This window comes from Dicentrarchus labrax, unplaced genomic scaffold, assembly GCF_905237075.1.
Source record: "Dicentrarchus labrax unplaced genomic scaffold, dlabrax2021, whole genome shotgun sequence".
NCBI lineage: Eukaryota > Metazoa > Chordata > Actinopteri > Moronidae > Dicentrarchus > Dicentrarchus labrax.
The window spans coordinates 5644023-5667544 of NW_026136707.1; the positions used below are offsets into that span (position 1 = coordinate 5644023).

At 38.6% G+C, this 23522-nt stretch overlaps 1 protein-coding gene across 2 annotated transcripts; it reads right to left on the reverse strand.

Annotated features, from left to right (window-relative positions):
• Nucleotides 1-4508: 4508 nt before the first annotated feature.
• On the reverse strand, nucleotides 4509-22820 carry xrcc1 (X-ray repair complementing defective repair in Chinese hamster cells 1). Of its 2 annotated transcripts, none has more exons than XM_051406907.1 (17): nucleotides 22364-22820; nucleotides 22179-22271; nucleotides 21316-21423; nucleotides 21042-21200; nucleotides 20488-20562; nucleotides 19763-19886; nucleotides 19442-19548; nucleotides 18194-18356; nucleotides 17869-18112; nucleotides 16149-16265; nucleotides 9889-9970; nucleotides 9687-9786; nucleotides 7458-7503; nucleotides 6476-6612; nucleotides 6094-6184; nucleotides 5897-5972; nucleotides 4509-5280 (listed from the first exon to the last, which is right to left on the reverse strand). In XM_051406907.1, exons 1-17 carry the CDS (start codon nucleotides 22412-22414, stop codon nucleotides 5173-5175), a joined length of 1881 nt encoding a protein of 626 aa, XP_051262867.1. In that variant the 5' UTR covers nucleotides 22415-22820; the 3' UTR covers nucleotides 4509-5172. The 2 variants fall into 2 exon arrangements, with proteins under 2 accessions (XP_051262867.1, XP_051262865.1); XM_051406905.1 differs by having other exon boundaries at nucleotides 9687-9789.
• Nucleotides 22821-23522: the final 702 nt, after the last annotated feature.

The window sequence follows — 23522 nt, forward strand, 5'->3', positions numbered from 1 at the left end:
AGAGGAGGAGAGAGGAGGAGAGGAGAGGAGGGGGTCTCACGCAGAGTTTCGGTTGTTTATACTGGGCAGAAATACTGTGATGCTATTGGCTGAGATGAATATTTATATAGGCCTATATATATATATATATATATATATATATATAAACCAAAAAAACACTATTTCAATTTGTATTAAAGGGGAAGTTTTACATTTTTGGAAGTGCACTTATTTGCTTCCTTTCTGGTATATGAGAAGATCAATAACACTTATCTGTCAAATATAAGGCTACAGCCAACAACTGGTTAGCTTAGCTTAGCACAAAGGCATCCTGGAGTCTTTGCTGGTTGCCCGGCAACTGCTCAAAGCCAAGAAACAGACTAGTACTTAATATAATGTAAACTATGGCATTGAGGTGTACAGATTAATAACAAACAAGATGTTAATTCGGTGGATTTTGTGGGACAGAAGCATTGATAGCTTCCCACCCAGCCCCCATGTCCAGTCTTTGTGCTAAGCCAAGCTAGCCTTTTGCCTGCTGTAGCCTTGTAGTTTTCAGATAACGCTAACAATGTCCTCATCTATGTTAATTAAATCTCTGCCAGAAAGCAAAGAAGCGTATCTCCTAAAATAAATGCACAAATAAATCTATGCATTTGAAATTCGACTGCCACTTCCAAAAAACAAACAAAAACAACAATAAACAAACAAACCCCAAAAACTTTTACAATTACAGGACTTCCTTCAGTGTTTCCAGGAAAGAAAAAAAAACATGCAACACAAATTACAGACAAATGGAAACCGGGTTCAATTAGTACACATCCAATTAATTAATTCCAATTAACTGCTAAGATTATGTAACCTCTAGTGCATGCAATGCAATCATTCCAGTGCACAGCAGGTCAGCTCAACATGAAATGTTGATGAATGTTTATCCACAGGCAGTTCGATTCTGCTGTTTAATTCAGCAAATATAAAGAATTAGGCTGAGTTTCTAAATGAAAATCAATGGATATTTCCGTTGCTTTAAACAGTGCTCAGTCCTTTCAAGGAGAATCCTCTATGCTACTTTTACTTGTATAAAAATGTATAAATATATCTTCCGCCACTGGTGATCAATTACGAAAGAGTGACAGGGACAAGGGCAGAGACACAGAACTAGGAGGAAGAGGAGTGAAGGTCATAACTTATTACTCTGAGAAAAGGACAGGTAATTTAGTGGTGCAGATTCCACAATGTAATTAATAAAATAAGGGCACTTTCTTTTCTCCTCTCACATCTACCGGGCTCTGTACTGGAGCCAGCGTCGCTGTCGAGAAGTTGTTTTGTTAGTGAAACTTTAAAACTTTATTCATAAAACTGCCCTTCATACAATATGAAGGGCCGTTTTATGAGAAATGTTTTCACTTTCTTTAACGAGTGAACTTTAATATGAAGCAACGAGCAGAACATATTCACAATGTAAAATTCCTGCCTTATGGTAATGCTCTGATGCAATTTTTCGTGTCCGTTTTTCCATTCACTGTGATGAATTGTTATTATTACCTTTAATGGCAGAGAGAGGTTAAGCCATTTTGGAGTGGTACAGGAGTGAATGAGTCCATACGGCAAAACTGATTTAAAGACATCATGCAGAAAAACTGTCACAGCTGCAGCCATAAACGATAAAAAGAAATCACAGTGGGTGGTTCTAACTATCACTAATAGCTGGGGCCAAAGGAAGAACCAGGAAAATAAGAAAGAAGGAAAGAAAAGAAGAAACCTCTTGATCACAATATAAATGATCTTCAACAAAAGAGAAAAGCCGTTTTATTAAAAAAGATATTTGGGAGATTGAACAAGAAAAGTCAATATCAATAGATTTACTGATTACAATTATATAATTTACTCAAGTACTGCACTTAAGTAAACTTTGTAAAGTAAACTTGATAACTCAATTTTATATTTATTTTTAATACAAAATGAAATAAGAAAATAAATTATGATGTATTAGAATATATTAAACTAGTAGTGTATAAAGTGGTTAAAACTGGCTCCACCTTTAGCAGCTACAACATGAAAGTGGTACGTGCATTAATGCATCAATTGTTAGAACACAAAATATTTTTCTGAAATAGACCATTCTGCAAAATGTTTATAGATCAGAGTGCTTCTTCCACCATCAGTGATCATCATGAGGTAAACAATCCTAAAAACACGAACAGAAACTCTATTTTGCACCAAAATGGGAATGCACATTGTCTCCAAAGACATTTAATGTGCATTGCATTCCCTCCACTCAGGCCGGTTTGCAGCATTTGACCTTGTACATCCCTTAAACACCCCCAGCCAGCAGGTTTCCCTTGTTTGAATTTGCAGGAGCATCTGAACCTTCCAGGGGGAAAATATTTCAGCTCTCAGGGGCACAATAAGTTGGTTGAACCTTTGATTGAGTGGACTTGGTTATGCAGGTTATGCATGAGGTCAGTCTATTCATCAATACTACACTGGAATTAAAATTTTGTGTGAATAACCTCACACCAAACGTCACCTGCATGATAATGTTGGGTGAAAATATATATTTTTTTTAGATGAAAGATGTCAAACAGAGTTAGAAATATAGTTCTACCACAAAAGTAAATCTGACCCCAATATACTGAAAACTCACCCAAACCCCAGCTGGTTTGATAGTACGTGGTTGTGTTGAGAAAAAAAAAGTTGTATTAAGTTTCAGTGGTTTGCCTTATACAGTGCTAATAAAAAGTACCAAACCCTTTTAGAAATCTTTCAGTTTTATTGTCTTACAACATTGAAAGTAGATTTCAGCTATTACAGGTCCAGTGTGTAGGATTTAGTGGCATCTAACGCTGTAGTTGCAGATTTTAACTCACTTGTTTCACCCTCCTTTCCAACTACAGTGGCTGTGAAAAATGACACCATCTAGAGCCAGTTAAGGGTTGTCCATTCTGGGCCACTCTAGAAAGATGGCAGTTCAACAGGGCGGCCTCCACGGAAGGTGACCCGCGGCCTCTGTAGATAAAAATGGCTCATTCTAAAAGGTAACAAAAACACGATTCTTGTTTTCAGATGATTTTACACTAATGAAACATACCTATGAATATTATGTTCCATTTCTGTCAGTAGATCCTCCTAAATGTTACACACTGGACCTTTAAAGTCAAAGTGAAATAAGATACCAATGAAAGTGATCCAAGTCAATGACAAATATAAAATACAAAACACTTTTTTGCATTAGTATTCAAGTCTGTACTGTAGGAAGAACCAAATGATGGCGAAAAAGAAGAGGGAAAACAAAGTATCAGAGGGAATAAAGAACTGAAATCTTATAATTAAAGAAAAACATTTATCGTTTGACACTCAATACTGTGTGCCAGTGATGATGAGGATTAAAACTACAGAGTCAAACAATGTTTGGTTGTATTAGCAGCCAGGCAAGGTTATTGCTAAGATTCACGAGAGATATAAAAATGCTAAAAGCAAAGAATAAATCTAACTAGAAGAGATCAAGGTGACAAGAATAAGGTGGAAACTGCAGTTTGAACAAAGTTGACCTGTCAAATGGGACAATTTGAAGTCAGCCCATCTTCCCTGCCATCTTGGTGACAGCTATGCCTTTACATGAAATATGACATCTTGTGAGGATGATGCTGTTAGCTGCTGTAAATTTCCTTTCTTCCAGGCATAAACGGATTTGACCTTGTCCTCTCCTTTTAATGAAAAGCGAATCTGTGCCTGACACAAGGTTACAAGGTTGCAGGAAGCGGTACCAACATTAACATGCCTCACACTCGTTGGTTTGTCTGTGAATTTGCCAAACAAAACAAGTACAATAGAAGAATCTGATCCTTGGCTTCTTTAAAAAATGCATCCACACCTTTCCATCTTTCCTGCAGCCTCTCTCCCCCTGTAACCACCACCCCCCTCCTTCCCCTGTCTCTAGACCACATTCCATCTTTCTAATCCCCTTGACTGAAGAGCAGAAGACCCAGTGGCTCCAGGGCGCAAAGCAGGATGAGAAGTAAATTAGAGAGAGGAGAGAGGGCTCGAGATGAGAGAAGGAAGGAAAAGGAAGAGAGTGCCTCTCAAGCTGCAAACACAAGGAGGAGACCGTAGGAAGGAATGAGAGCAGCTAAGTGCAGACAGACAGACAGCTTGGTGAATAAAAATGAAAAAAACATTTACTTCAATTTTTCATTTTTTATTTAATCAAAATAATTAAGAACCATAAAGAAAAAAAAAAAACACTTGAGGGTAGAGACTTTAACAGGCTGCTTTTGACAAGCAAACAGCCAACACCGACATCGTCTCGTGTCTTAGTCTGTTCACATCCTCACCTGTCGAGCCAATCCATCGGCTATAATATCAATCACCCAACGTGAACAAAACCAAAACACAACTCATATCAATCTTTCACAACACACAGAAATCCATCAATTTAACACTCATGACATTTTTAATAAAATAAAGGAGAAAAACAAACCCAGTATTCATTTTCATTTCTAGAATGAAAAAAACACAGTCGTTCTGTGTTCTTTTTTTTTTTTTTTTTTTTTTTGGTGGCTGCAGCCTGATATAACTGGCACTTTTCACCTGACTCTGGGCTGGTCTCATAATGGTCTGCCCGCTTACACAAGTGTGAGTCTTATCAGTGCCGCTGGCAGTCAGGACAGGGTGATAACTCATTCCAGACGGAGCCTGAGGTAGCCGAGGTGAGCGGCAGCAAACTGCAGCACAGGAACTGAGAAATTCAAACAAGTCCTGAATCAGAGAGAAGTGGGTGCTTTGTTCATGAAGCCAAAGTGACTGAGCGGCACACCGATGATGAAGATGTTACTTTCTGGCCATGCAAGAGCTAACAACCTTCAAATTAAAAGCTAATAATAAATCTAACCCTAATACTAACATTAACGTCCACACACGCCATTTAAATATACTTTTTTTTCCCAGCTTGGCCAAAAAGGGGAGAACACCTGTGATGAAAACATCCGAGGACTGAAGACATTTCATGAATAGCAAGTATAAAACCATATAAAAGCATTAATGAACTATAATTGGTTTATTGCTTTTATGTAGGTGAAGTGGTGAATCTGAAAAAGTCAAAATGTGTGTATACGGCTTTCTCCATTGCTTCTTGGTCAGGATGTGACGCGCGAGTGTCTGCGCACATCCTTGTTTGTACATACAGTGCACTGTTCAGGGGACGACAGTGTAGGGTTGATACGGCAGCATCTTTTGTCGTTCATTGATTGCGTAAATCCATGTGGGTTTGACAAAGTTCAGATTGCTGTTCTCCATCAGCGCCTGTAATGGAAGTGAGAGTGAAAGCGAGAGGCACAGAGAGGTCATGAAGTGTTCCTGCATTACAAATGGACAGATAGGAGGAGGTATAAAGCCTTTGAAAAACTGAAAGCTCGGATTGTATAACTAAAACTGCTAATTCAGATGCTAACAAGGCCCTCAAATGGCTGAAAACCAATTCTGACCCACAATTTCAAACAGATTCAAAAGCCTCTTGGCCCCAACGTTGCTGCATTTTCACTGGGAAGGCTAAAACACTCAGGTTCCCAATTTGTTTCATTGCTTTCATTTGATTATACCATGCAAAGTGATAAGTGCTCACTGCTTAAAAGAAAATGGCTAAGAAGTCTCTGTGCTGGTAGCGTTTGGTGTCACATGTTCAAAGGATGTTTCTTTTCCTCTCTGGCTTTTTGAAAAGAGATTTTTTTAGCTGTGCTCTTTGTATAATTGAGCATCAACTTTCCTGAAAAAAATAGCCTCCCAAAGTTGTCTTGTCTGTGGGGGTGAAATAATCACATTAACATACACACAGATGTTTTAAAGCTTGTGTTAGACATCATCATTTAGCTGCCAAAGAAATGTAACACAGAAGGGAGAGAGACAAGAGGACTCAACTCACGTCTTCAAAGGAGTCATGCCACCCTTCACTGGTCACCACAAACTGCACCTTCTCTGTCATGTAGTCCTCAATCGCACTAGAGCAAAGACAGTATTGTGTTTTTATACAAACACTTAACCGCAGCTAAATCCTTTTTCACCGCAAATTCCCATGACCAGTTCAAGTTGTAATGAGTTACTTCTAGAAGTCTTTCTCACCCGTTAAAAGCGACGATGTATCGCAGCAGTAGGCGCCTCTCGTTGTTCGGGAATTTACCGTAGAGGAAAAAGCGTTTTCCCGTCAAGAAGTCTGAAAGAAATGAGAAAATGGGAGGAGAAAGGAGCAGTCGATGACTACACAATATCTAGGAGTAATTATAGGTGTTTTTTTGATAAAGGAGCAAAGCACCAAAGAAACAGAGTGAAGCACACTTTGACATTTGTGTGTGGCCTTCATGAAAAAGGAAAAAAGCCGTCCAATTACGTTCTGTCAGTGTTGGCAATGTCCGACGAGGAAGGTAGGACGTCTGTTCCTGTGATAGCAACAGGAACAGACAAAAGAGGCAAGAGGACACAGAGATAAGGACAAAGACAGACATACCTGGTAGCTCAGGGATGGGATGATCCTGCTCAGCCTCAGTGTCTGTGTTTTCATCTGTCGACCCCCCGTATGGATCCTCCTCTTTCACCATCTTCCTTTCTGATGCTGCTTTCTTCTGTCTGCTCTCGTTCTCCACCCTATTGCAAGGACAGAAAAAGGACTTGTTATAACATGGTTCTATGGCTGTCTGTCAAAAGAAGAAACCCCACCTGCTTGGTGCCTTGTTCTCTGTCGAAGGAAGAATTTTGAAAGAGAGCTTTGAAAAGCCAAATTGAACGCACTGTTCTAAGTCACTCTATATGTGCCATCAGCTAAAAGCCTAACATGAAAGAAAAACTATTACAGCATGTACTCTTGTTGCTGTTACTATACCGTCATGGCTTAACAGAACCAGGTAAGTACAAAAGGAGCTCTTCTGAAGATAATCGTGCATTCAAGTTCCTAAGTTATATATTCCACTATGAATACACCCACAACTACCAGTCCCTTTGCAATTTAGTGACTATTTTTAAAGCAGTGATCCTCTGGTATTCAATTATATTTGTTCCCTCAGGGGGCAGTGGAACGAGTTGTACACACAACTCTTATTTCACATATTATCACTTCATAATGTTGTTTTGGCCAACAGTTTGGCCATTAGTATTCATTTAGGGTAACTTCAAGTAAAATCAGAAGAAAGACTTTTGTGAGTAAGTGGCTGCTTGGTACCGCAATTCAGTGATGAGGGCTTTCTCAGAGATTCCCTTACGAGGAAAAACTAAGCAAGCTCACATGGCTTAACTTACTGTGCAATTATTAATCAAAAGTCAACTCAAGTCAAAGTGGAATTACTGACTTTAGACAGAATAGTATGGTTATTTTACAACTGGAGCAACATAAGAGCAGAGAAGGAGTCAACAACCATTAAGGACAAGCAAGAACAAACTCAGTAGTCCACATCGATTTTACAATCTGCATCATTGACATTATTGGTTTTGTTTACCTCTGTAGCTCGTCCTCCGTGTCCACTGCAGATTCATCACCACCACCTGTGAAATGAAGCATTCATTTGTCAGTATGGTTCAATTAACATAAAAAGGTCCGATTTATCTTAATGCCTTGGAGAAAATGATGAACGTCTAAAACATTTCATGCATTTATAGTTTACCGTGTCAGTTCACTGACAACACAAGGTTGTTGCCATATCGTAGTAGCTAAAATGCCATCACTGCACTCTGGCCCTCATGTTGAAACTACTTAACTATGATGATCAAATGGACATGGGTAAATTTCAAATTTCTGGTCATTTGGGGAAAAGTTTAATCTTGCTATCGTGAGCCTATATATGCAGTTCAAAAGGGTGCATCTATAACACTTGCCATTACCATACAATCTTGTGCTGGGGTGGGGAGAGAGATACGAGAAGCTCTAATTAAAATGCCGTCTCCTTGTGTGTGTTTGGTGGTCAGTATTTGTTGTGTCTCTTTACTGATGCATCCCGGCACTTTACTTGTGGCCTCGCATTAACATAGAAATGAGAATCATGCACAAGTCCCTTCACAGTGATTACGTCTTCCCTCCATTCTTGCTTCTCCCTCAAACAGCGTCTATAGTCTTGTCCTTTTCACGCTGGCGTTGTCACCACATCCATTTCCAAGTGCTTCATAAAGGTGATCCCTTTTGTCTAGTCCCTGGGCTCTCACATCGCCCCCTTGCCCCTCTCAATTCATTCAGTCCTCTTCAGCTTCAGTGCTACCCTCCCTCCCTCTTTACTTATTTGAGTATGAATCACTTCCCATGAGTCACAGCCAATTACAATTCAGCTCTTGCATCTTTACAATTCAGCTAAGTAAGTAAATACATTTTTTTTTATATTTTGGTGTGTTGTTTCCTCCTCTGACTGAGAAAGGGTTATTTCCTGTCTCTCCTATTTATTCATCCTCATCAAAGTTTATTTGTGGTGGGTGACCCTGAGGCAGTGCAGATGTAAAGTGTTATCTGTTTCAATTTGTAAATTGAGTACATAGAGAGAACAAATTATAAACCCTGATTTCCAGACACAAAAACAAAAAGATTAATTTATGGAATTTTTGTTTAGAAGCTTTTCTGCTACAGATATCTGTGTTAAGTTGCCGTTACTTGTTAATCTGTTGCCCAAATTGATCATTTAATTATAAACACTAACAGGTACATGCTAAAATGCTCACAATGGCAATGTTAGGATACTTATGTTAATGTTTATATTGGCGTGTTAGCATGCTAACATTTGCCATTTAGCACTCACTCACTCATACACAAAGTGTATATGAGGGTATCCAAGTATTTGGTCACAAACCGAAGAATCAGAAAAAGTTAATTTTGACACCTCTGGTGGACAAGAGTAAAAGTGAGGATATCATCAAGTCTTTATTCTGTGAGGACATGAATGTCCATTCAGAATGCCAATCCATCCAATAGCTGTGGAGACATAACACTGAACCAAAGAAAACCTCAGGAAAAAGTAAACATTACCTAACTCTTCAGGTTTCATGGTCTGAACAGAACAAATTTCCACACAAAATGTTATAGAGATGTATCCAATAACTGTTGAGAATGAGTTAGTGAAGATATCACACATAAAACAAACGCCTAGTGGTGTGGTGAGTAAGGCAAGACTAAATTATTGTTATAGGTTCTATTATTTGTATACAGGCTTTTTCTTTGAGAATTTATGGTACATCACCTGAACTGTTCCCTTCAAGTTCATTTTACGTGAGTTCAAAAAGGCACTCAAATAAAGAAGCTGGTCTACATGACTTAGATACAGCTGGTTTTAACCTTCAAAACAATGGAGAATTGAATTTTCTTTTTTTGTTTGTTGCTCTCCACTCGCACTTTATCTAAACTCTAAGTGCCTCTTTGGTCTTGGCTGTCATTCTTCCATTTCCTCTATTGCAATGGGCCAACCGCCCACTTCTCACACTATCAGTTCACCTTTTCCGCCTGTCAAGTAAAAGTCAATTGAAAAACACAATTTAAGATTTTGTAAGGCTGTCATCCTGCCACTTTTAAGAACAATAATGTTCTTTCTGTTTAACCCCAACAACTGTACAGAAAGTACAGAAAGAAAGAGAAGTGTGAAGTCACTGAAGTGGTAATGCTGATGTGGACTGAATCCTAAATGAAAAAACAGGTAAAGTTCAGTTACATTTTTGCACAGTGGGACTTCCTATTAAAGTAGTTTGATGCAAACCTGGTTCATCCACATCAGTGGAGCCTGCATACTCATCATCTTCCTTCCTCTTTTCCGGGGTCTTTTTGGGGGTCACTTGTCTCTCCTGTTTCTGTGGACTCTGCTAGAACAGCATGGACAGAGCTTTAAAACAGACTCTTACAGACAGGAAAAGATTCTTCATCACATCATTATTTATATGCTCACTTAATTTTTTTTTTACCTTTGTGTTCATTTCCTCTTCACTCTCATCGTCCACTTCCATTTCGCTTTCCGAGCTCGACTCTGCTCCATCCATCAAATACCTGGAGGAAGACAAAAAACGGGTGTAGAAAACGTGTCAGGATGATTAAAGGCCAGAGGGAAAACAACGCCTGCACAATATATCTCACTCCCAATCAGCTTTAGTTGTACAATGTTTCAAACAGCAGTGGGCCTTTGTCAGAAAATAGTGGAACCAAAGCAAGGTTCAAAGTGGAGGTAATATTTTTCACCAGACATTCACTGTCTTGGTGTTAAAAACATCACTCCAGCTGTATACTGCATGCTACAAGAAGTATTGCTGCACCTACTACCTAAAGCTCTTGTTGTAAAGTACAACAGTGCTGGTACAAGAGGATGGCCAAATTGTCAGCTGCCTTTTTACAAGGCCACTGCATTTCACACACGCCATCAGGAGGAGGGTTGGGGAACAATCTGATTTTGTAAAGCAAACTCCTCTAAAAAGGCGTCAGCCTGGTTCAAACACAATGCTTTGCAAGAAGTTTGTGTACAACCAGTGATTTAGAGGAATTCTGAGCAGATTATTTCCTGTTTAGGGAACTTTTTATACAATTCTCTGTCTATATCATGATTTTTTTTTTTTAATGTTTAACTATCATACAATCCTCATAGGCTTCTTCAGTGTTTTCTTGTCAGGAACTGGGAACATTGTTCTATTAGACACCGACTTTACATCTAGTTTTCTTTACAGAAGTGAACCAAATACTGAGATTTAGCCCTACTGTGTCTACTTGGGAAACCAAAGGCAACAAAAAATGAGGACAAACGCTGGTGTGGCCTTCTCAAGACCAAACACTTGACTGACATTTAATTTGCTCTTGGTCTGTTGGACAGCAGACTTCATCGCAGGTGTGAGTAAAATCCAGTGTCATATTGACCATTTTGGAGGTCAAGGTAAGACACTTTGCTTATATTTTTTAAGTGCTATGTGACATCAAGTTCTACTTAATCTAAATATATGCACATGGTGAAACTAGACTACTCATCTGAGTGACAGGATACATCTGTCAAAGAAACGCAATCCTATAAAGTCGCTATTTTAATAATGAAATCATTTAGAAATTCCAAGTTCTTCATATTATTCACATTTAAGTTAGTTAGAATTTTAATTTAGCAATGGTAAGAATTATTGAAGCCACATCAAAAACTATGTACTTGATTTTTTTGCCCATAGCTGAACTTTCCGCAAAATTTAATTAAAATCTATTCAAATATGTGCAAACATAGCCACATTGGCAGATAATTAAACAATCAAATAAAACATGCGTAATGTTCCTTTGCAAAGGGTAAGGGAGCGTGGGGAGATATAAAAAGACAAATGTTCCAATAAATTCCACAGAGAACACGTAACAGAAGTGATAATAATACAGGAAATGGATGGGACATGCAGGAAAACAGGAAAGACCAACAAGCAAACACTCCCTCAAGCACTCACGCGCGCAGAGAAAGGGTACAATGAGGATGTGACATTTCTCCCCACCCTCTCCATATATTCCTCAGGCCACTATAAATCCACCTGGACATTATCAGCTCCTAAGTGTGAGGTGCAGAGAGTCGAAATACCAGCGTTCGGGTGTAATAATTTTTGCTCACGCTATAGTGAGACATATTACTGACCTATGCTTACTTGTTTCATAAAACCCAGTGCCCAGGAAATTGGAAAATGAAAAAGGGAAACTGTGGGCGAGACAGTAAGTGTCCTCACCTCAAAAACAGACCAACAAGCTTGATCTGCTCTGCTTACTGCACACACATACAGTTTGTCTGAGAGGGAAAAGCCATGTTATACTAGAGACTACCCTTTTTCATAATTCATTAATCCAGAGCAGCTATTTGCATGTATACTGTAAATGGCTACCAATATAATTGTGTCTTTTCTTGCATGCTACAATTAGTTTCCCTTTATTTTTTGGATAAAAACCAGTAAAGATATCTGCTTTTACTTTGTTATGTGATGTTATTATGCAGGGTGGCAAGGCAGTTCAAAGCCTGGGGTGAAATGTTCAAATTGCTTGTTTTGTTTCACCAAAGGTTCAAAGCCTAGAGGCATTCAATAATGATGCATTGTAAAGCAGATAAAAGCAGCAAATCCTCATTTGGGAAAGCTAAACTCAATCATCAACTTTCATCTCCATTTCTTTTTTTCGATTATCAACTAATTGTTTCAGCACTAGTCTATTCATCTCAAGTCTAATTTATTTCAAGTTACAAGTTTCTATAAATCAGTTGAAGATCTAACAGAAAGCACAAAACAAAAACAAAACATTTTATTGGTTCTTGAACTTTACACCAACTAAATAAATAAATCAAAATATGTTTGTTTAAATGCTTTGTTGAAAAATGTTGCAATTATCTAGAGCTGATCTAGGCCTGGAAAAACTTTTTCACTATTTTCTGACATTTAACAGAGCAAATGAGAAAAGAATCAGCACTTCACTACTCAATGAAGAAAACCATCATTAGTTGCAGCACACTACAATTTTCTTTTTACAGTCTTGGCTTTGTACACTTCAGGATGCAGTGAATATTTTCAGACAGGAACTTTTAGGTGTTTGTCTGTCAATTAGATTAACGCGCCGTAGATTAATCACGCAGTGTTGGTGCTGATATTTTGGCTGCAGCATGCTAAGTATTTTCCAATTCCTATGTGGATGTTGAAGCAGAGCCTCAGTTTTAATGAGAAATTTGTTTACTTATTCAGATCTATTGCAATGGGACGCTGTAGAGATGCTTGAGTATTTTCTGCTCTCTTCTCTCTTTGTCTATCTCTGGATCCTCACTGATTGGATAATGACTATGGAGAAAGCATTTCTGGGCTGCTTAGCTGATGTAACAATCTCTCTAATATACACTACACACTACGTATGCCTGTCAGGAGCTGAATGAAGCTGTGCATTTGCCTCCAGATGCTCAGGACAAAGTGTCTGTGTGCATGATGGAGCAACAGTTTGAGAGTGTGAGTGTGTGTATTTGTTTGGGCACTTGTCATCATCAAAGTAAGTGGTCCCTTTAATTACCCATAGCAGATGCAGCTTTTAAATAAAGGATACATCATCAAAGCTGCACACTCCACGTGCTGCACAATAGTGGTGCTGGGCAGGGGAATGGATTATTCTGACAACAAGAGAGGGGGGAGCAGAGGGGGGGACGACGAGGGTGAGGGATCTTCGGCACCATCAGAAATTGACTGAGAAAAGCAAGCATGAGGGAGAATGACGACACAGGCTGCAGCCAAGTTCTCATTTCAATGCACTTTTTGAGAATCTTAAAGTAAGGATCAGATTTCAGAAAACCATAGCGTTGTGGTGCCATCGCCCTTTGGCAGTATTTATTTAAAACGCTTTCCACATTACTTTCTCTCAGCCTCAGCTCATATACAAACCGTGGCTGTCCAGAATAATCCAATCAAAATATAACTCTGACCGTTTTCATATCTGGCTTTGAAGACATGAGCAAAAACATTTATTTCTGTGCACCTTATCACCAGATTTATCCGGTTATAACTGGATGACAATTATCTCTTTGAAATGACATATGAAGATTACTAATTATATCCTAAAGAAGGCACACTAATAACACTTTTGTGACTGTTCCTGTTGTGTACTTATCAACTCAATTGAGGCTGCAATCTGACTTTTTTTATTCATCATTGATTAATCTGACAATTAGATTTGTTTTGTCTTTGAAACGAAAACTAATTCTGAAAGAAATAAAAAATATATATATATATATATATATATATATATATATATATATATAATATTAACTATCATGAGACAAAGACATCCAGAAATTCCTCACATTGACTGAGGTGGAATCAGCGACTGTTCTGCATTTATGCTAAAGTAATTAAGATTATAAGATTAATCAACTATCAAAATATTTGCCAATTAATTTTCTTGTTGACTAATCAACCTATTGTTTCGGCTCTAAACACAAATGTTTCATGCAACAAAGTGATGAGAGATATTCATGAAATTAATACATACCAAAATATGAGGAGGTCATTTACAAAAAATAAATATGAGTGGATTAGACCTAGAAATATTTCTGAAACCCTTCCTACACAGCTAAACTCTGAGTGGAATGCTGTCACATTTCTAATTTAACTATGACTTCTTATGAATAAGGAAATAAAATCAGTTCCAGTGCAGGGCACAAAGAGAAAAAGAAAGGCTTGGAAAATCAGTCAGACTATTTAGCTCCAAAGTTCATTAAAATACTTTACTTATGACATAGCAAAAGTAGGCATTAAAAAAGACAGCCACAGGCACATCTGAACTATGAATTGGCACTGTTTGGCTGTATAAAAATAGGCAGCGGATGTGTGATATATAATAAATAATAAAGCGGATAAAACTTTTGATCTAAGGTTTCTACAGGATTTCACTAGTTGGAAGATGGGTGAGCTCTCCTTCCCAACTGCTGATCATCATCAATCATCCATTCATACACAGTCATTCAACTACAAGATACGTTCTCAAATCCATGATTGATGCCGCCTGTGAGAGAACTGTGAGCACTCTTCATCCTTGATGTCAATACTCTCCAAATCACCACGGTAAGGATAAAAATACGACTTCAAAGCTCCCTCTCTCGCGCCCAATTCTGAATATTGTGTGATGCAACAGTCATTATGGAACATTTCTGCAATGGAAACTTATGTCAGAAAAACTAAGAGCAAATAGTTTTATCAGACAGATGAAGCCAGTAGTGATAGCATAGAATTTGATACAGTGGCACACAGTCTCACAATATCAAATATCAAACTTAACTCAAATAGTTCTATTGCCTATGTTCTTCTATTCTATTTCTGGCTGTGTCATTACCATCAGTAGGTACCAGATGTGCTCTGCCTGCCAGATCTAATCAAGGTTGTGCGTTAACAGATAATCAAACATGTCAATACATTATGATTGGCTGGACTGCCCGATATGTACATCCTGTCCAATTGACAGGCCTGTCCTGTGAATGTGTGACTCTCAGTAGAGATCAGCAGGAAGCAAGATGACTCACTCTTTACTTCAGCTCCAGAAAATACAGTCCAGAATTTTATTGATTAAGACTTTTCTAAAACAATTTTTATTGTCTTCTGGAGGTATATGACATGTACCTCACATCTATAAGCATACATGTGTGAGACATGCATTGACAAAAGTTTTTAGATAACTTAATTAAAGTTAGCATAAGTTGCATTAATGCTACCTTAGCTAATACTAAGGAATAAGATTTTTTTTTTTACAGAAAAAAGGAAATATATCATAACCCATTGTTTATTTCAGAATTGATAATGGAAGTTGCGAGTGAGCCATCTTGTTTCCTTCTTACCTCTGTTGAGTGTCGCACATGCACAGTACTAATCAGGCTGGAGCCACGACTCCAGAAGCCATTTTACTGATTCTATGTTTGAAAGTGGCTAAAGAACAATATAAATGTCTGAAAGTAGGACTGATTCTACCACAACAGTAGTTCTGCATACTGCTAACCCTGAGCCTTACGAGTTCCATTACCTTGGATAACCTAGCAGTGAGTAAGCCTGGTTGGAAATTGATTCATCTTCCAGCCAGACACTATCATGGGAGCAACAAGTATGAAATAATTTCTTAAATGATGAAGCAAAGCTTCATACAGTATGTGTACAGTACTACTCCAATTAATCTGGACCTTCCATTGCCCAAGATGAGTATTCTGCTCTACATTATTCAGTAGACACAGATTCATGTGAAGCAATGATAGAAGACCTTGATGTTGCAAAAGCTCCCCCTGTAATGAGGCATATAATTAGAGGGCTGCTGAAGCTGGCTGGGTTGAATTTGTGATCACAGCAGGCATCAGCTGCTCAAGGTTACAATGTTCTCTGTAGCAAGTGGGCATCACTGCTGTGAGAGATGTATTTTTGGACGCTTCAATCAGTGTGAGTGCTGTGCACAGATTGTACTACGTAGAGGTACAGACGTGGCTTAAGAGAAAAGTATTAATCAGATGTGGATTCATACACTGGACACATGCCCCATGCTAAAGCCAGCCTGTCACCCTGCGGAAGTGTCTGTTTAACAAGACACCCAATCCCATCCAGCTGTTGCTGAGTCCAGGCCTTGCTACAGGTCTGAATTTCCATACAAGGATCATTACAGTACATGATTACATTGCTATAAAATCATCTCTTTCCACTAGTTTGTTTTTTATTTCAAATTGTCTTACCGTTTATGGGAGATCTTCTGTTTCCTCTTATGGCAGTCAATTACCCATTCCTTCCGTACGATGATGCCCCCTGCTGATTTCACCTGGCTGTACTTGGGGGTGTTAGCGAAGGCACAGCTGGAGATTAATGGGCCGAAAGAGAAGTGACACACACACACACACACACACACACACACACACACACACACACACACACACAGACACAGACACACAGACACACAGACACACAGACACACAGACACACGGTTACATCACTAAAGAAGCTGACAAGGGCAACAGTCTGCTCTGATAGCAGAGATCAAGATGCAATCAAACTGTATTACTGAGAGTGCTAACAGGGCTGTTATACAATCCTGTAATCTGTTTCAATGATAGAAAATCAACTACAGATAGAAATCACACATGGAAGAACATCTCCGGAAGAAGAAATAAGAACATCATTTACTTTATATAAAAGAACTGTGATTTGGTCATTTATCAAAATTATTTGATACATGATTTGTTTTTTCCCCACAACTTAAACTTCACTACAGCAACAGTTTCAATTTTAAACAATTTATGATATGCTGTACAGCAATGAAATATTTGATTTTTTCTCAAACTGAGAATGATTTTCTCCATAGAAACCTGTCAACAGTCAGTTTTTGTTTTATCTATAGTGAAAGTTTTCATTCTGTTCATCTTTCTTTAATCTAATCTGGCAGCGTTCTGCAGTTTGACTGTGTATTGATCTTTTGGCTTATCTGCAACTATTTTGCATTTGCTCCCCATTTATCTCTCTACTTTCTCTTTACAGAGGCATATTTCTAAGCTGTCCTTGCCACCAGAGGACTTAATTTATTGTAAACAGTTTCCCTTGCAGCAACATCGTTTTGATGTGGGAGAATATAAACATCTGATTTTGTTGATGTGTTTTTCTGTGAAAACTGGCAAAAACCAAAATAATGTACTCTGACAAAACAACCTTGTCAATAAATTACATTGGATATTAATGTATCTATGCACAAACAAGTCAGACTATGTTGTGTGGACTACTTTATCACTGCAGGTATTTTAAACAAGCTGCACTGTACATTTAAAATATATGTAACAATAAAATATATAGTTAGTAGCTTCTCTGTATCAACATAACACATGCAGTATTACAATACTAAGCTAAAGCTGTACAATAATTAATCCATAAATGGTGATAAACGGTAAACAAAGGAGAACTTAAGCACACAGTCTTCACTAGGACTGTCTCGAATACCATTTTGGGCTTCAAAGGTTCAGTGAGAATGACCCGTTAATAGTCGAAGCTTTGAAAGGGGTGGAGTGAGAGGGGGCAACTCTGGTCCGGAGCTCATATGAGATATATATGTGCTCTGAAGGGGTTGATGAGACAGAGATGCAGAGCAAACTATTTTAATCTGCTCAGTCTGCTCTCTCCCACACACACTCACACACCAACACCCCAGTCTCTTCATCTGCAAACACCAGCTTGCCTTGCCCAGCCTCATTTCTTTCCCTCTGTGCATGTGCTTCTCTGCAAAACGCTAAAATGGGTTGCTGGCTGTTTACATACCTGGGCTGCACGCCCAAGTAAAGTCTATGTAATAAAAATGAAGCATTCGCATACTGATTTAGACACAGATTACCATGGCAACGGTTGAAGCTTCGAAGCACTCGGGTCAGCCCTAGTCTTCACATACTTCCTCACTGCCTCCTGTTTGATACTTACATGAGGTGTGTGGCGTCGGGTGTCCAGTCGGGTCGATATTTGGCTCCCATGTCTAGAGCCTTTTCCCTCAGCTCCCCTCTGGAGGGGTTTTGGAAGCCACTGAGGACAAACACCACACCCTCCATCATCCGTTTGAATGGGACTGTCTGCATGTCCTGGGATTTAGCTTTCTGTTGTTTGGGTTTAGGTTCGGGTTTGGACTGGGACTCCCGCTTCTTGTCAGCAGACTTTTGTGCCGGGGAAGCTGGAGGGACAGTTGTAAAAGTCAAGGGAGTTGTCGAGGTAAAGAAATATAATGTGTTTTTCAGACACTAAAGTGAGTTACCTTTCGCAGTGCTGGGGCTCGATGTGCTGGCTGGGCTCAGCTTGTGTTTGGGGGTCACAGCTTTGCCCTCAGGTGAGCCAGATGGGCTTATTTTCTTCGAGGGTGGAGGGCCAGAGGCAGACTGTCGCTCTTTGCTGAACTCAAATTTTCTTTTTGCTGGTGGCTATGAGAAAAGAATTAATGTGAGTAACCAAAATGTTGGAACCTTTTCTGAATGTAAAAAATAACATGTGCCTGTATGTTTAAGACAGGTGTGTATGAGGAGATACAGTTGGATGATGAGCCAAAGAAAGTAGACTCCTACAAACTGTCTACACTTCCATTTCATTTAATGCCTGAAGGTCATCTGACAAATAAAATTGTACAGAGTCTGGCCACACAGTATGCAAACAATCATTCTGCAAATTTGTAGATTATTATAGCCTTTATAAAAAAGGTTGAGAAACAATTACAGCAGAAAATTGGAAATAGAACTGCAATGACTGGGATAGCTTCTTAGACTACTTTCCGATGCATAGACATGTATTTGTGCAGCTCACCCAAATATAACTTTTTGTATTCATCTTTTCATTTCAAAAGTCAAACTGACAAAGTGTTGAGCTGTTTTTTTTTAAAGTTGATGAAAAGCTAAACCATTCAATAAATTGGATTTTACCAACTAAGGAATTTTTTTTGAAAAACAAGGAGAGGAAAGTAATGAGTATATTTTATACTGAAATGTATTCATGCATCTTTCATATACATCCTGGGGTTTTTGAGTTTGTGGTGAAGGGAGTCCAGAAAAATCTGCATAAAAACATGTCAACATATAGATTTTCAACCTGAAGAAAACATTGGAACACATTCCTTACTTATTATTAAGATGCTGACTATTTTTGGCAAAAGAGTGTGTTGAATATGTCAGACAACTTTTGGTTTACCTGTGCTTGAGTTATTACTATACTGATAGTGAGATTATCATTTGAAAGCTTAATTAAGATGTCAAAAACTGTGATGTGAATATGAAGAGTGATCTAAATACACATCAGTTATTAGGTCAAACACTTGATTTTGTGACATGATGTGATAATTAAAACTCACAATAAGTTCAGAGCCCTTCCTTCTACTACAAGCTGTATTGCCCGTTTCATGCTCTCTATGCTTTCCTGTTTTCTAAGTGCTCATTATGGGGACAGCTGTTTGATGGCTGTCCTGCAGTAAAAAAAGAAAAAAAGAAAGAAAAAAAAAGATGATGGCGATGTTTAGTACCTGAGGTGAGGCAGAGCTGGAGGAGGAAGCTTGGCCTGATGGGTGGGAGCTGCCACCAGTCTGCAGAGCAGCGGCAGCATAACTCAACTTCTGACTCTGAGGAGACTCTAAAGAGAGAAAAGTGCAGAGAGACATTGAGGGAACAAAGTGGCTTGATAATAAAGAAATAATCTCTTCCCTTTTGTCTCGTGGCACACTTAAGTAGCTTTCAATAAAGCCTAATGGCATTTTTAATCATTCTATGTGATTAGTATTGTTTCAAGGGCCTGAGAGAATTTAATTGAGCTTCAGCAGCCGGTAAATATGGATAAATGGATTTACCTTTGAGTGCAGTGCTGGACTTTGTTGCATTTTCCCGACTGAAGAAGAGACTGCCGGGCTGAAGGCTGGGCCCGGATGAAGGAGACTCATCCTTCACCCTGAACTGTCCCAGCTTTGTCAGTTTCTGACAGGAGAGAAAAAAGAGAAGTTTAGCACCAAAAGAGAAGATAGAGGGATTGAGTGCATTTCCTCTTAATATAGCAAAAAGGTTTCAACTTGACAGATGATTTCATAGCTATAAAGTTGTGTAGTTCACAGGAGAGATTAAGGAGCTACACAAAACACTGCAGTGAAATACTGTGTCACGTTTTAGTGCTGGACTCCTCCCAGAGCTCAATAAAAACAAAAAATATAAATACTACATGTGATACTACATCGTCATGTCAAAGACCATCTTCTTGGAATACTGAATTTTATGCTGACACCAACATGAAAGGATAACACTAATTATTTGTGTACTGCTGGTCTGTGTGGTTTCTCCAACTGTCATGAATGGTAGTAACAACCTTGTGTGAAGATGTCAACAATAGGGCGGCTTGGTATTTTTTGGTATTGACAAAAATGTGAAGTAGCACAAACTCCAACAGTCCAAAGTATAGAAAGCTTGCATCAAATGTCGGGTCAGATTATCAATACTCGCTAACAATATTCTCATGTTCTCAAGAGAAAAGATTACAAGGTTCATCATCTATAGACAACTTCTGAGAACAAGACAAACGACTTACCGGGGAGGTTGTTGGAGGATCATTTTTGTCAGGCGGTGAATGAAACTTAACAAAGGCCAGTCCGTATGCTATGTTCTAGTAGAAACACACACAAAATCATCTTGGATGCAATGTATACAGAAGTGTGGCATTCACTTAAAAAAATATATATATATATATATATATATATATTTTCCCTGATTTTATTCTCATAATTAACATAAATAAAATTTTTCATAATACAAAAAAAATTGTGGTCGGTATTTTTTATTTCTGAATCAACAAGATACCTCCAGCAGGCACTCAAACACCCTGAGAACAAACCCAAAGCCCCTAACACTGGGTCTCCATCAAGGCCCACGCAGGGCTCAGTGTCCTCTAGCCTTCAACCTCTGGTACTCCACTGGAGAACCAGAGGGAGGGATTGTGCTATGTTTGTAACTGTACTGTATGGTGACAGGGCTGTGAAAGTATTCCAAAATGTTTATGTTTTACTTTTTGATTCTGTTGATTAAGAGTTAAATGGATAATACATTAGCTGACACTCTATTTATATTAATTGATTGGGCCCTTACCTTGCTGTATGGCTGGCTACACACAATTTTCACTCGGTCCCACTTCTCCTGTGCTGTGCTCTTCTGCAGTTGGTTGGGCCCAAAGAAACGCACCCGGCTCGTGTTGGTGCCATTACGGCTCTCCGTGGGGGACATGAAGGAAGACGTGACCAAAAGAACCTAAAACAGATAGAGATTTAAATCAAAGAATACAGGGAACAAAATATGCAGTAAATACTAATTACAATAAGTAGGAGGTGATATACTTTGTGCTTCATTTGGTTTGCAAGAATACCTCATAGTCCTGATCTCTGACAGCTGAAGAATTCCCCACCAACACCTCGATGAAAGCTGACCCTTCATTTCCGATATCGATGCTGTGCACCTGCTCCTCCTTCTCGAACTGAGTGAAAAAGAAAACAGCACAGGACAAGCACGAGTTGTTTAGCAGAGCCTACTAAAAATGACATGTTTATGCCAAGTTAATACATAAATACAAGGACTTATGTGGGCACAGACCGACTGTTTCATACCGACACTGTAGAATAATTCTATTTTAACTCCACTTATCAAAATTACCAGTAGGTTACTATTACTTTACTATTTAAAGAGAATCAAACAGAACATAATAAAGTTGCAAATCCTTTATAAAAGTGATTTAAAGCGCAATAATTATTGTTTAAAAGCTGACAAGCAGGGACCAGTTGCTCTTAGTTGTAAAAATCAGACATTAGTCTAACATCTAAAATGTCTGTCTCCTGCCTAATGCCTGAATAATAAAGACGACTGCAACTGTCGTCAAGATATTCTGGGGTCAAAACAGGAAGCAGGATTATAGCCACATATGTATGTAAGATGAGGAAGGTCACAACTGTAATGCAGACAAAGGGGGTTTCCCAAAAGGCCAAAATTATATCAACAAAGGAGAAGTGGTTTCTAATTGGTCATGAACCACACAGTCCCAGAAGGACACACAGAAGAGATGTAATACCCAGTAGATTTAAATATGGATGAAATTATCTGGATCACCTGGCTCCAAGAGTAAGTATCTACAACCTAACTTCACATTAATAGAGACAAAACAACACCTTATACAACCACTGTTGGCTAACACCTGTGGGAGTAAGAGGGGGAAAGAAAAAAAGAAAACAAACATACCTGCAGAATGACTGATGTTTGCTTCTCCCCGGGTCTTGCTGCTTTCCACTTTCTGTAGGTGTCAGAGCTCAGCAGGTTGTCTGCCTTGTGAGTCTGTTTTGCATTATGACAAAAAGTGAGAGGATGAAGGCTGGGGGGGGGAGGTGGTGTCAACAACATAAAAAGCAAGAGACGAATGAACTTACAGTGTCCTCGGTGCTGCAGGACACGACGTGTTTGAGTTTGATTTCTGGCATGTTTGTTGTTGATTCTTGGCAGGTTAAAGACGCATTAATTAGCCGGTGTGCAGTGAAAATAAACCAACCGGTGAACACAAAATAAAACACATAAAGAGTCCTTTCAGTGGCAGTAAATGAAGCCTCGGCGTCAAAACAAAAACGTTGGCTTAGCGTGATAGCATGCTAGCAAACAATAGGCAGAGTGAACTTTTCCTGGTTGCTCTGGTTACTTTAACACTCCTCAAGGGCTGCTACGCTTGTACTTTTGAAACTGTCATGTACTCGACACATAGCCGCTCGCTTTGGCATTACATTAAATACCAGAAAACACATATTAATACTTTTAATTATGAGTTAAATGAGGAAACTCATATTCCCACCAAAAGCACGGTGTGTGTGTGTGTGTGTGTGTGTCGTGCTATGACGCAGTTTCCGACTAGCAGCAATTCCATCCAATCAGAGGGCTTCCTTGTTCTTCTTCGGCATCTAAATAAGTGCATCACCAGAGTTGTATCGCCCTCCCATCGTTCGGACTGTGTAACTTCATGGTAGAACTTGGTAGTGACACAGATGTGTTATTATGGTGCAACATTTTAAAGAGATGATTACAAATCCATTACCAAAATTGTTTTTAAAAAATTCGTTTGTTTCTGTTCAGGTATTTCCATTTTTCTTTTTAAATATGTTTTCTTTTGTGGACACTGTCATACTTTTTTTTTTTTTTTTTGGTTAGTAAGAAATCTTTCAATAGATCATTTTCATGGCAGATGTTTTTAAATCTAATAGGAGGAAAAGTACAGGTGAGGTTAACATTAATTACATCTCAATTTCTTGCATTCCTGACTTGACTTCAACTTTGAGGATTAAACAGTGTCCTAATCTGTCCTAATCTTTCCTTCTCTTCTTTTAGTTCTTTGAGTCAGAACACACTGAACTGATGTGTAGGGGGGAAATTAGGTGTTACAGCAGCAATTGGAGATAAAGATAAAAAACAGATAAAGACACAAAAAATTGAAAAAAGATAAAGATAAATAAACAGATAAATTGACACATAAATTATATATATATATTTTATATATTATATATTTATATAAAAAAAAGATAAGGTTACATATATATATCATAA

Bases quoted from the DNA above. Each gene is read 5' to 3' on its own strand.
- xrcc1 (XM_051406905.1), bottom strand. From the start codon at position 22,414: ATGCCAGAAATCAAACTCAAACACGTCGTGTCCTGCAGCACCGAGGAC. The intron at 18,113-18,193 runs GTAACTCACTTT...CTGTCCCTCCAG, and splicing joins GAGCCCCAGCACTGCGAAAG to CTTCCCCGGCACAAAAGTCT. The intron at 9,971-16,148 runs GTAAGACAATTT...GTCTTCCTCCAG, and splicing joins CAGAAGATCTCCCATAAACG to GTATTTGATGGATGGAGCAG.